We start from the raw sequence: 14,959 nt of genomic DNA on the forward strand, positions 1-14,959 counted from the left end.
TTACCAGGGATGTATTACAGTATCTGTAAACACTGAAGTGCAACTTGAGCCTAAAACTAAATGAGCTGACCCACACGTGGTCCCATGAGAACCAATAGAAAAAGTGTCTTACAATGTGAAGATAAATATCATATAAATGTAAATCCCCAACATTTTCTAATAAAAAAGCCTAACCCGCCAGGTTAATCATGAGCACTTGATGTCATCTCCCATTCTGTCCAGCCAATCCAAGGGATTAACAGGTTAAAAGGAAGGTGTCTTGAAAACATAAAGCCCCTAAATTGCATCTTGAATGCCTAAGCAACTTCTCACAAATTAGTGCTGGGGAACTGATTATTTAATATTTGTCTGGATGTGGGTGGTGGCAAACTGCTTTAGGCCACCAGCGCTATAGCTGTGAGCCAATACCATATAAGCAGCAGAACTCTCTCTTAGGACTTGTTCACACGATGTCCGGATTCTGTCCGGACCAGAACCGTGCCTTCCTGCACCTAAAATGCATCCCAATGTCTCCCTATGTGTTTTATGGGCTACAGTTCTCACCAGCGCAGCCCGTTCCGGTCCGGACAGAAATAATACTGCATGTCACATTTATTTTTTTTATTTTTTAACTGGAACGCGGTAAATACGCGTCATAAGGGCACTGCACGCATAGCACCCCATCTACAGATCTGCTCCAGATCTGGACCAGAAAATGGTGTGAACAAGCCCCCAAATTACAGACCTAATGTATATGTACATACAACATACTATATAAAATAGGCAACAAATGCCACGTGTCATATTTTGTCCATACAACTACACAACACTATGGCCTCAGTTCTACTTTAAGGGTCATATGCTCACAAATATGGAGCATGTTATATAAGACACAATGTGATACAATAGTATAGAACTTTTTTAACTGTAGAAAATGCTAAACATTAGATGAATGTTATTCTCACAATATAGTAAGTGCTCAGTGAGTAAATACCTTTTCTTTGTCGGTGTTAATCAGCCTTCTGTCATCTCTGTTCTTCAGTTTTCCTGGGGCTTCTGCTGTAGGTAGTGATGAATGGAAGATGAACAGCTTGCCTGCACATTCTGCTGCCTGTCATAACACAGAAAACATGACTCTCGGTAAGTTATTATGGGCAAAACCAGAAATGTAGGGGTTACAACCCCTACTGCTATACCACTGTAATGCAACAGATTTTGTCATTTTACTCACTTGTACCATGTCTGCTGTATTTACATGGATAACAACAGGGGGTGCTGGCGGTACACCTGCCTACTGCTGAACTAGAAAGGGAGTGCTGAACTCTCTCTTTCTGCCCTCTAGTATGTTAGAGAGGTAAAGGGGGTGATTTACTAACCTAAACACACGCACGCACCAGGTGCGTGTGATTTTTACACAGCAAAGCGTAATTATCAACCAAAAAGTCTCTATAAGCATATTTCCACTAATGCCATATATGGAAAAATCATGCACATGATGCATATATAATGCTGCTTCACAGTTTAGACAAGTGAAGCAACGCAAGCAACACAATGTAGAGCTAATTTACACAACATCACCTTGCAATTCAGGGCAGGGCTTTGCACAACACACCTGCTGGGTGTGTGCACATTACAAAGGTGTCTAGATTCCACCCATAGATCATGCTGGGAGGGAAAACACTACAGAGGTGTATACATGTTCGTGGTGTGTTTATAAGGTTAGTAAATCAACCCCAAAGTCTCAAAGAAAAATAAATACTGCTGTGCTCTCTCTTCAGATAAACTAGAATTTTTCATTTGTAAAAACAAAGATTTGATATAAAAAACAATGATATAAAAGATCAATTTTAAAACTGTACACTTTAACCAAAGAATCAACCCCAAAACATTATAATTTCCCTTTAACCCTTTCGCTGCCAAGGACATACGGTGTACGGAGCTACAAAAGTGCTTCCAGCTGGCCAGCTCAGTATGCCGTACGGACCTGGCATTTACAGTTCTACTATAAGCTGATGGTCGCTTTAGCATTGAGATGAAACCAAAATACATTCTGTAACAAATAAGTCATATGAATAACCTCGCATTTGTAAAGGTCCCTTTTCACACAGGCGCCACGTGAAAGGTGCCTTATGCGATGGAGGAAAAAACTGAGCTGTATAGATCCATGTTAGGTCTATAGGGAGCCAGATGTAAGCAGACATGTGTCTGTTTTCATCAGATTACCTGCGATGTGTCACGATCAGGTCCTCTAAAAGGGAAATCTTGTTACGTTTTTGTTTTTTTTCTGGACCTGGATGGAGCTGGGGTAATCAGATGTGAAGACGCACATCCATTTAGATCATGTTGCCTATAGAGTAACATTGGCCTTCCGATCAGGGGATAGGGGCCTTGCCATTTTTTTTTTTAGATGGCAGAAAAGCTAATGATGAACATAAGATTTTCCTAAAAGCTTTTATTTGTGGCACTGGGATTTCTGTCTTTAGGACCATGCTAGACCACTGCAGGGGAATGCGATTGAAGCAAACCTAGACTTACCCTACCTGAACTGCAGTGATCAGTGATAATGGCTGAAAATAATGGATAATTATACTTCAGTAAAACTGCTTTAGAAGCTCATACTGAAAGCAAAGTAATATAAAGTGGACGTGACATGTTATCCCATAAGCGTTTTTTTGTTCTAACTATAGAGTACACCCTCAGCTTTCACAATTTAAAGTTTACTTTACGAGTTTATATCCCAAGCTGCACATTCTAAACAAGAGCTATCTTATCAAAGCTTACGCGGGCTTCATAATGGGATACAAGCTTTAATAGGAAAGAATGTAAACATTGCCAGATTGTTAAATAAGGGCAATCAGAGCACTGTGCCGTCTATAGCTGCTATACATTGTTCTCAGATAACACTATTGTCATTGGGTAAAACCATACAACAAACTCACATCATACACAACTCGATCATAAAAGCAACCCTTTATTTACATTTTTGTTATTATAAATGGAAATTATTTTCAGGGAAGGTAGGGATTATTATAAGAAACTGAGGTGTGGGCTTGGTAAGTATTAAAGCATACATCAAGAATTTATATCCTGTACATTTTACTGTCAGTTATGACCTTTTAGGACTTGTACATGTGAACACTAACAGGGCAATTCCCAAAATATAAAGCAAAGATATTATCTTTCATACAGCTGTTTACTTAAACAATAAATGATAGAATGCAGCTCAGAAACGACAACGATATAACATCTTCCTTATAACATCATCTATGAATAACTTGGTAAAAACTGTTTACAAGTGAAAAATGTATAGGGTGAGGTTATAATCTTATAAATGTGCCAAACAAAACCTGCAAGTCTATTTGTACAAGGAAAATGCAGTCTCACCTTTAATGCCTCCATACCAGCCTGGATAACCGGAGCAAAGACCGTTTCACTCTCATTTGTCTCTGCAAACATATCTGGGATCTGTCCAAGCAAGCTGTAAGACAGGGCAAGGCTGGTGATTCTAAAGGCCATGACTACAAAGAACTTTATATTGTCTTTTAAATACATCTCTCAATCTGAAAATGCTAGCTCCCTGGCTGTCATATTGATACTTTGGCTTTCAGAATAACTGACCAGAAGCAAATATAGACATAAGCAAATAATGTTTTTCCTTTCATTTGCTGCATGCTTGTTTAGGATGAGATGAGCAATGTCAGGCCTTATAGATCTTTCTCATGACGGGTTTTCTTTAAGGGTCATGCCACCCAATCTGATACTTTAGGTCTGAGGCAGATGTTAGCAGTTAGAAGTGGTAAATGAATTCTGATATTTCTCAGGTATTGACACTTGGATCTCTGCACATTAAAAGAGACATAAAGCCAAACTTTTTTTCTGGCTTTACTTCTCTTTTAGGTTACATTTACTAATGTACTCCTGTGACTTAAAGTCACCATATAATGAGCTGCTGCCCGCTATATGCTGACAGCGCAGAGCCATGCTGCAGCCAGAAAAGATCCTGTCAATATTGTCAGGATCTACCCCGCTGCCTGATTGACAGCTGGCTCTGCCTTCCAAGACATAGAGCCAGCTGTGCCCACCCCCTCCCATCTCTGTCCTTCCAATGAACAATGGAGGAACAGAGAGAAAAGGGGGAATCCTTGCGCATAGCAGTGGCTGTCACCGCTCTCTGCAGGGAGGAGACCATGAACTAAGTGATAAGCTCTTACATGATCGCTCAGCTCTTGGTATACAGATCCGGCGTGTGACAGCTGCAGTGTCCCACGCCGGCTCTAAGTATTGGGAAGAGTATATTTTACTTCCCCAATACATCTCCTTTAATATCTATACCCATATACCTGATGCAGTCATTATAAGACAATTTTACTTTACCAATGAAGTTTTTATTTATCATAATACATTATGGATAATGCAGCAGGAGGGATCAGATTGTCCTGCTGCAGCAGGATGAGCAAAGCTTTGTGGAAAGAAAGGGGCAGGACAATACTCCATTCTCTAATAGATAAAGAAGCCAGCACATGCTTCAACAAATACTTAGAAAATACCTAAAACTAAAAATACCAGGGGACTGACCCTTCAGAAGTTTACTGACATTTCAATGATCAGGTAGAAAACGCAATAATGTGCTGTTGTCCAGAGCAAGAAAGTGAAGCTTATCTTTGGCAAGCTGTAGTCATATTAACAAAAAGATCATCTGTTTCTATTGGCCACTGAATATTGCAAACTTTCAGCAGCATTTATTAATGGGTCAGATTGAGGGGCAGGCAACTTGGCTTCGGCCTAGGGTGCCACAGCTTCCAGGGTTGTTGTTCTGATTGAGTAAAACATTGCTCATACCTCCACACACACAGAGTGCTTTAATAGCTTACTAACTGGCCACTGTCTCTCACTGAGCTGCATTGACTACTCACTGAAATTGCTACATGCATTTCAGGAAATGGACCTCTGTCTATTTCCTTGTGTTACAGGGTAAAGTTGCTTTAAACAAAGCAGATGATGCATTTCAGTACAAAGATCAATACATGATGTGCTTCTTTATTTTCATAAATAGCCTGAGTTCCTTTGCTTGTCTTATATCAGTCTTAAGGCCATACTTTAAAACTAGAGTGAAGCGGTTTCCTTGATAACAAAAAACTGGCTATACTGTGCTAAAATGTATTCTGTTAATATAATACACCTCCATACTAATAAATGAATTCACAGTATCGCTTACTATAAAAGAATACATTACTTGTGAATTACTGATCTTGATTCATTGAAATTGACAAGGAATCCATCCAGAAGAGGCAGGAAGACCTCTGCCGTGTCTGTCACCACCATCATTTGAGGCTGGGCCAGGCTGCTGTTCACATTGTAGAAATGCAGAACCTTGTCATATGTGACAAATCCCACACGAATAGCCGATGACTCTGCATTCTCCTCCCTGCAAGAAAAACAGGCCGCACCATTAAATGAATGAGCCCAACAAAAAGGTTACTAAAGTTTTGTCTATATTATTAAAAAGAAATAACAAAATTACAAAAAAAAGTATAAAAAATAATATTAAAGAATTTCTTGAGATCACAATGTATTATCTGGACCTAGCCACACTCATAATGATATTATACTGTTTGTTGGAGCAATTACACAACACTGCAGGTCAAAGATTAAACATTTGTTTTATTCTTAAATAAATTGTCACGGCTTATCAGTCATAAATATGTTGAGTCTTGTAAAATCTCTCCAAAACTGTATTCAAGCCTTAGACAAAATCTCAAAATCAGGAAACAGATGATAGGAATAATCACTTGCCTCACAATGTTTTTATTGATTTGAGATATTAAAGAGAAGTAGAAAAAAAAGAATAAAAAACAAAAAAAAAAAAACACGATAACATTATAAGCATACAGCTCAACTTAAAAAAAAAAACCCTTAAAAAAGAAATCTTCTGTGTCCTAATTAGAAACATAAAGGATACATCACTGGTTTTGCCAATATATTTAAATATCTGAAATGCTATACAATCCAACCAAATGAATACAGCAACTATAATTGTTAAAGTGCATCAAACCAAGGGTCAGGGAGCAATTCGGGCGGGAGGCGGTTCGGACATGAACGGTCCCCATAGCAATGTATGGGATTGTTCATGTCGGTGGATTCCCGCGGCTAAACCGCCCTGGTGTGAACGGGGCCTTAGTAAGAACGTCAAGTTGAGCAGGGTATTTGACAATAATGAACTGTCACTTTGCATTGAAATCGTAGTTCTTACAGCAAGGGACATTCATACCATGACCAATGTGTCTTCTGTTTCTGTGACTACTAGACAGAAGAAGACTTTTGGGATGGGGTAGGGGGTAAATGAACATATAATGTGCTCTGCTTTGACCTATCTTATGATTCCATTATTGTCTCCTATACGTTTTTGTACAAAGAAATTATGATTCAAGCATCCACTGTGCTTAACAGCAGTCCTCCACTTTATTGGAATTAGGTTCTCCAAAATAGTATTCGGGTCAGCAGCCATAATACCCATAGATATTTAGTATTTGCAGCACTAAATCTAAATCCTGTCTTAGATTCCTACTAGGATACTGTGTTCCGGTATGAATGTGGTATCACCATTAGACTGCAGCTTCCACAGAGAAACAGACCTTTGGAGGGTTACATGTTTTTTGTTAACTCCTAAACTGGAACTATAAAGTGAACAAATGAAATACATCAAAATAACACTGACAGCATTGTTTCGTAGGTCTGGAAGGTTGTAATCAGATCTCTATACTGTATGTTAGAATCTGGGTGGTTGAGGACGAGTTGGAAAATTATGGAGTGTGCACCGTTTTCACCCCATCTCTACTCTGACATCCAAAAGGTCCCTACAGCTAAATGCAAAAGCTGACAAGACACTTACCACCTCAGGTTTACAGTAACATTTTTCTCTATACCCAAATGCTACATGTGCTATGTTTGTTTCTGTCTGAGTCATGCCGTGATTTTTCAGGATTCTGTATAGACGTGATGCTTTGGTGGTTTTCCAGTAAAAACTTGAATCATGCCCAAAACATGTTTCGGTATTCATAGCAGAGAGCCATTATCTTATGTTGTTCTTTCACTTCAACTAAGCAAGGCAGTAATTGCATTTCTCCTATGGGAGATGTCAAGGGGTTTTCTGAAGTGAGGTCATGGCTTGCCCAGCATCCTTCCAGAACTGAAACCCTTTTATGTAGAAACCTAATGGCTACATTTTGCCTTGTCTAGGCTTGTAACATTTACATATGTTGCAAAATATTCCTCATTTCTTAACCACAATATATCTCAGGCATCCTTATTTCAGGAAAATTATCTTCAGTTATGACATTCTATAAGTAAACTGCGCACAAGAATTTGGTGCTACAACCCAGGAGTAATCATTTTTTTACACGCTAGTAACAAGGCCATAAATCATTTTCGTGTTGCTTTTACAGGATTTGGCATATATTCCTTAGTCAATCTTCACTGTGAATACTTGAAACAGCAATTGGAATATTTATTCTTGCAGCGGTAAGAAGTGTACAGAAGGTGGCAGTAAAGCTATCTAAAACACCCTGAGGCTGACATAACTTGAATCATATAGTAAAACTTTGAGAATATGCAGAGACCTAGAGAAGTCCTATGCTACCCATTTGTGTCTTTGTTATTACATTAAAAACATTTCCCTAGATACGTACATACGTTTCAGAAAAAGTAATAAATGTCCATGCATAGTGGGGAGAAAATAAATATACCACACTATCTACTTAATGGTTTGCAGTTTGAAATAACCAAGCAAAAAATGTGCTTCAGAAATCTCTATGTACGCAGCTGGGTATTTTACTGATCATATAGTATGGTAGCCACCAGCAGTAGCATTTTCAGGAAATGAGTGGTCACAGGGGTACCAATTGGAAGTAATTGACCATAGAACAGCATAAAAGGGAGAAGGGAGTATCTCTTTGGCTGAAATAGAAGCCTAAGGCCAGGTCCTATTCCTTGCAGATATGGTCACTATTAGGACTCATTCACACCGCCGCGCGAATAGTACCATATGCAAATAAATGGCTCCATACACATAGCCGCGTATGGAGCAGTATATTTGCGTAGCGTATATATATGCGCAAAAACAGAATGGAACAGAGATGCGTCCGGGCAGCGCATTTCTGCGTATTTAGGCGCACTTACACGCGTATATACGCGCGTACAGCACATAAAAAATTCCATTACGAGTGATGCATTCTGGGATTGCATATAGTGCACGCATATACGCTCGTATATACGCGCATAGACGCTCGTATATACGCAATATACAATTTTGCTTGCGTTGTGTGTGAATGGGGCCTTATGGCTGCTGCAATAGGTCATATGCACTTGCTAGGATAATGGCATAAGCAGAAATCATGTATAGCACATTGATAGGTGCCATGAGTAATCTGGCCCCGATAGTGAGACACAATATACAAGCAGCCATAGGAAATGAAGAGATGACTACAGCACTATTAAACTGACTCTTTTAGTAGTTAGCAGATCATGCACCCCAAGTTACAGGAGGTCTGTACTAAGGCAGAGGGCAGGATTTCATTTCAGTAGAATCTTCAGCAGTACGGGATAAAATAAATTGACAGGGGTCCCAGGGGGATGCACTCTCAGACAATGCCATCCATAGACACAGGCCTAATATTCCTGTTTGGAAACATGGCCTTGATCCAATAATGAGCTTATTTATGGCCAGCATATTATTTGCATAACAGCTGCCTAAATGATTTTTTTTATATACTATACTTCAACTGCATCCATTGATATAAGCATCCCTAAAAAGTCAGTCTTTTATGGAATGTTGAGCACTCAGAATGAAGAGAAAAGAGACACTGACCTTGTAGGGCTGCCTGCTGACTCACATGCAGAAATAATGTAAACAATGGGAGTGGCATTAGTAGCACAAATTGTGTACCGCAGTTTATAGCTTTGCCTTACTAACAGTTTAAAGGGATTGTACAAATCAAAAAGTAAAACTTGAAAAACACCATTAAACCTACCTTGGAAGGTGATCCAGCAGAGTTTTCAGCTCCTCACATATTAGTCTAACAACACCACTTTTAATGTTGCTGTATGATACGTCTATCATGAAAATGAAAACTGGTGGATTGGAGGGTTTGTTTTTCTGAAGACAAAGAAATATATATTTTTATTATCAAGGAAAGAAAAACAAAATATTACTTTAGCAGCAATCAGGATTTTGTAACCGGATGTGAGAAGGATTTTGGGACAAAGCGCAATAGAGGCATTCTGGAATAGTCTGCTAGATGGTACCTACTATCAACTCATGCCATCACTAAGTACTAAGTGCACACCAAAAAATTGCTGCCCTCAGAAATAAAGATAATTCCACTAATTGCAATGGTAGTGAGTGGTAGAAAAAAAAATTACAAAAAATTATATTATATATAGACCGTATATACTCGAGTATAAGCCGAGATTTTCAGCCCATTTTTTGGGGTGAAAAGTGCCCCCCTCGGCTTATACTCGAGTCAGCGCACCTAGTTATATATTCTATTCAATGAACCAGCAGCACTGCAATCAGATATGTAAGTGGTCAGTAACACCAATTATATGTATTAAATAAAAAAAAGCTAAAAGGTATGCAGAGACAAGAACTTGTGCGTGTGAACATGACTGGACCAGCAAGATTCCACATAAGATTTGAATCAGGTAACTGGAATGATATGCTATTACTCTTTCCTAGGAATGCCCCTCTGCAGCAGCCACATTACAAACTACCCAGTATCAAGTCTAAATTGCTGTTCTGAAATAATAATATAAAACATATTCTAGAAACAGACAAAACAGAAAGACAGACAAAATACAGCTAACAGCTCCCACCCACCATGAACCAAACCAAAGTCACTCAAAGAACAGTAAACTATGAGCGTTTTGGAGGAAATGATAACTCTTGGTCAGTGATCCTTGATAGGTGCTGCCCCTTCACAGACTCAGTATGGAGACTGCTCATAGAAAATGGCCCATATCTAGCTAAACTGGAAAGGTAACACTAAACCCATCTTCCCTAGTGTTTTTGTGTAAACCAGGCTTTTTGACTCCATGCTATTTCATGGATTATCCAATAGACTCATAATATGCACATCTTGATTACTTTATCCATCCTCAAATAATGTACGGTAGATACTATCATGTATTGATGACCCCATTGTTCTGAGATCTGATCTAAGTTCTTTGTATTATCTCTGTGAAATTAAAAATAAAATCTGGTATAAATATCGAGATAAGCATAACGTCATGTAGTTCAATGACAAACCAGTTATCTATTGTTTATATTCATTTACCATGTTTACACCGTGGTATAAGGTAGGTACTCCCATTTATTGATGACCTCATTGTTATGGGATCCTATCTAAGTTCTTTGTATTATCTTTGTGAAATTAAATATAAAATGTGATATCAATATCCAGATAAGAAGCAAAACCGTCATGCCTAGAAGTACTTAGATGACAAAACAGTTATCTATGATTTATATTACTTTATCATGTTTATACCTTGGTAACAACTGATCTACTGTTGATATACCCAGAATGATATTTTATTTTATTGCCAAGGAGACAGTTTTGAAGTAATAAGTTAAGAGGGAAAGCTTGCAATCTTCTGTTATGATTCACTAAGCCAAAATGTTATTTCAAATTACAACAAGCTTTAGACGCGTACTTCTAAAGAGAGATAAAACAAACGCTGGACAGAGAGTTAAAGGAAAGAGATTAAGCCTACAATGCACTTACTCGGCAGTAATCCAGTGTAGCAACATATTCATAAGATCCCAGAGATAGCTCTGGCCTTTCATAGCAATCCACTCTTCTGCCAACATGGTCCAGATGTTGAAAGTAGAATGGAGGGACTAACAAAACATAAACAGGAAAACAAATTATACAGAGAAGTGATATTTCTTCAGTTCAGTAGACATGAACACATTTCTGTTGAAATCATACTTTAAAGCGGACCTTTACCCCCTTTGACTACAAATCCCATCAGCATACAGTTCTGCATGTTGATATTAAATCATTTTACATTCATTAGCTTTCAATTTTTTTTTTCCACTTCCTGGTCCACCTTGGCATAAATGATGTAATGTGCCCAAGCATTGCATCCTGGGAAGGTTAAAACAGCAGAACATTGCTGGGAAATCTCATCTGTAATCTAGGAGATCTCAGGGAAAGGCATTCTCCTCCCCTGAGATGATGTGCATGGTCACATGTCCTAGTCAATTGTGCCAGAGTTCCAGGAAGTAAAGGGAGACCTAGTAACCTGCCCTTAGTTAAAATGGCCACTGTGAGAAGACGCGGGAAGAAAAGAGAAATAAGGTATTCAGAGAATAAAAAAATCTGCAATTATTTAGAAGTATCTGTGTGTAGATTGTCATTACTAAACATTTCTAAAGGTGCCTTTCTTGTTATTTTTAAGTTATGGGTAAAGTTCCTCTTTAATGAAAATCTGAACCAAAGTTATAAGTCAAGGAAGCCATTTAAGATCTGATAGTGTAGTTCCTTAGAGTTACCAATATACAACTTGAACAACGTCTACCTTATTTAGTGAAAGACAGAAATGACCTGCTACAGAACAAGAAAAATAGATGAGATCACTTACAGGTACACTCCAGTTTAGTATGAACATTTGTCATTTAAATGGACAAAGGGCATGCTGACTACCTGCACAATGGTTCTAATTGTAAGCATGTATTCCGTGCACAAGGCCACACAAGTGCCCTATGTCAGTTCCTAATGATGTAGATCACACCCCCAGAACCACATCTTCCAAGAGCCCTGTCATTACACACAGGATGCAAACACAGTGTAAACTTTAAAGCCCAAATCCAGCCAAATACTCGTTATTTTCTAGTTCTGGATAGGGTTGTTAAGGGTTAGCAATAGGGAGATTTCTGCTCATGTCCTGAACTGGTGACTAGGTGTCATAACAACAGGAAGTGAGACAGACATCTCTCCAGTGGGGGCAACGAGAGCAAGAAAATCACTTACTTTTAGTAACGGAAAGCATTAGACCTCTTGTCAATTTTATTTTCCTATCTATGTCTTCCTGTCCCAGTGTCATCACCCCCCCCCCCCCCTTTTTTTCCTAACTGTTTAGCGGGCAACAAAGAGGGTAAAAAAAGAGAGGTTAGAAAAAAAAAAGTGTTTGCACACAGTTCTGCATGCAGTAAAAACCTTCTTTATTTAATCAATGTATAAAACCATACCTAGGAGGTCCCGTCAGCGTATTCCGACCAAAAGAGGCCTTAATCATAGCGGAACCGAAAGAGGATACTATGATGGGGTCACAAATAGCATTAAAAACCTAACTCTCCCCCATGTTGCCAAATTTAAAAAAAAAAACAGTTTGGCCAGGAGTTGGGCCTTGATATATATAAGCTAATCATGCATGTCTGTGATCACGTAAAAATACATTTTTTACAGGCCTCACCCACTTTTGCTGTTAATGAAAGCAATGTGTGCAGAGATGTGTAATTCTGATGAAGGAAGGCTAAGCTACATTTATACATAGCAGCAGCATGAAAGTCCTTCATCAAAGTCTCCATCAGAAATTCTTTTGACTATTGTAGTAACCAGCAAGAAAAGTAGGGCCATTGTTGATAGGCTTTTGTTGCTTAAGAACTGTTTTCTCTCCCCATACAAGTCTATGGGAAGGCAGCTTAAAGCAGGTTAAATGGAGGTAAACTGTTGGTCAAATGCACCATCAATGAATTCTGAATGACCTCAGAAGCATCTCAAATTGCATTTGTAGCTCAATGCCATCACCACAGGCCTTAAAGTAACTATCTATAATCCAATTTTTTTACATGGACATGGCTATAAATGATAGGCAATGTAATGAAAGGTGAGGTCATTACAATAACTAGTTTCATACATATTGATACATTTATTCTGGTTGCAAAACCTGCTACATTACTGAATGTTTGATGTTAACAGACCGTTTTATGATACTGAGAAAGATAAGCCCAGATACTGAAATATTGTTATTGGAATCATTTTTAAATCCAAATCCTGCTTCTGCATCATGAAGAAATATAGTGGAGAACAATGGAAGAAGCACTATATTAACATTAATATTTTTAATTCTGCAGTAAAACTGCTGACTACATCCTACTTCATTGTGACTATGACTAGGTATATAAACCACATCAGCATGGCACTTGTACATAAGATATATGTTAAACATGGTAACTGACAGATAAAACAAACCCAGGGTTGCAGTGCATTTGCAGCCATTATAAATTATATTTGTTTAGAACTTCTTTCTGCCAAAAATACTGTTGTTCCCTTGTACAAATAATCAGAGTTGGGATATTTACTTATCAGTACATATTTACTGCCAAGGGAGAAAGGAAACTCTCGACATTAGCGTCTCGAGGCTCAGGTTTCAAAGTTTAAAAGATTACTCTTTTAGGGAAAGGACTGTGCTGCAGCGATTCAAACGAGGATATCCAAGTTAATTCTAATGTCTAGCAGGACTTGTTCCGACAAAAAGAAAACTTGGGACTCATCCAAAATCACAGAAACACTTGCTTATGAGTCACATAGAGTAACTCTTGGACAAATATGGCATGGTATCTTCAGTGAAAATGAGCTTGTCACTGGGAGATTAATAGACGTTGAAGCCATGAAATCCATAGGCACATGGAGCTTATTAAAACAACTTTTATTTTATATTTCCAGCTCCCCTCTACTTGTGACAGTACTGTATATGCGTTAACGAGAAGAATGCGGTGAGGAATATTTTGCTGGATTGTGAGCAAATCCCTCATCAATGCGCTGATTTGTTTTATAAATATATATTTTTTGAAAAGTGTCTAAGGCCTAACAGTTCCTAATAACTTCCTCATGTAAATCTGTGTAAGTCAAAAGACAATCATGATTAATGTAGGTGGTAACATCTCATTTAAATGTAAATCACATTCTTTTTAGGAGGTCTCACTAGTTTAATACTGCAAGTTTATGTTTTATGAACAATAATACCCCTTAAAGAACGAGAGCTCTGTTGAAAAGATCTGGTTGGTTCTGTGACAAGCAGTATGTACCTAGCTTACATGAAACTGCACCTATGTGGTTCCTTGAACAGATTTTAGATTAACAGTTGCTTTTCTATAGGAAGACCAAGGTGTTACTACTGTATAAAGTAGGGGTGCACCGAAATTTCAGCCACCGAAACTGGTCCTATGGGCAAAATGCTGATAGTACCAAAATGGCAGAAAATGCGGTGCAGGAATGAAAGAATTGCCCAGGAAATGCAGTTCTGGACGCCGGACAGGTGTTTTTTTGTTTTTGTTTGTTTTTTAACATTTGGCCATGCTTCAGGCAAGCCGCGACCCTGGCCGCAGGAGCCGCTGCTCTCTGCTATCATTAAACAGTGGAGAGCCAAAGCTTTACACACACAGAGCCGATCTGCAGTGTTTTCATCCAATAGGTTTTCATTGTGTTCACATAAGAAAAGAAAATAGAAGAAACCAAGTGACGGGATATCACATGACTAATACAGGCATCGACTATAACAGTTGCATTTATAGTACATAACCATAGAGGGATTGATGGCTTCAAAACAACATGTGAGCTTAGTGGATAGCACTTCTGCTTTTCAGCACTGAGGGTCCCTGGTTCAAATACTGGTCAGATCTACATGGAGTTTGCATGTTCTTCCTGTGTTTGTATGGGTTTTCTCTGGTTTCCTCTCACGCTCCAAAGACATGCTGGTAGGTTAACTGGCTCCTGACTAAATCGGCCCTGTATGTGTGTGTAATTGTATGTGAGATAAGGAACTCAGATTGTAAGCATCTCAAGGACAGGAACTGATGTGAATGTGCAGTATGTAAAAGTGCTATGTAAATACAAGTAATAAATAAATAAACTTTCCTAGTGTTCTATGATGTTGTAAGGAAGGAAGCCTAGACAATTAGGATATTTCACATAAGTTGGTG

General features: G+C 38.5%; 1 protein-coding gene across 2 annotated transcripts in view; it reads right to left on the bottom strand.

The window, feature by feature from the left end:
* SEC24D (SEC24 homolog D, COPII coat complex component) overlaps positions 1-14,959 on the bottom strand; it is a 93,306-nt gene that overhangs the window by 20,994 nt on the left and 57,353 nt on the right. For both annotated transcript variants that reach the window (XM_018562935.1, XM_018562934.1), the window contains exons 10-14: positions 10,758-10,873; positions 9,006-9,130; positions 5,213-5,404; positions 3,364-3,457; positions 974-1,090 (exon numbers count right to left, since the gene is read on the bottom strand). In XM_018562935.1, coding sequence (XP_018418437.1) covers positions 974-1,090; positions 3,364-3,457; positions 5,213-5,404; positions 9,006-9,130; positions 10,758-10,873 — 644 coding nt within the window. The remainder of the gene's footprint in view (positions 1-973; positions 1,091-3,363; positions 3,458-5,212; positions 5,405-9,005; positions 9,131-10,757; positions 10,874-14,959) is intronic.

Source organism: Nanorana parkeri, unplaced genomic scaffold, assembly GCF_000935625.1.
Source record: "Nanorana parkeri isolate BGI_ZX_2015 unplaced genomic scaffold, ASM93562v1 scaffold614, whole genome shotgun sequence".
Taxonomy (NCBI): Eukaryota; Metazoa; Chordata; class Amphibia; order Anura; family Dicroglossidae; genus Nanorana; species Nanorana parkeri.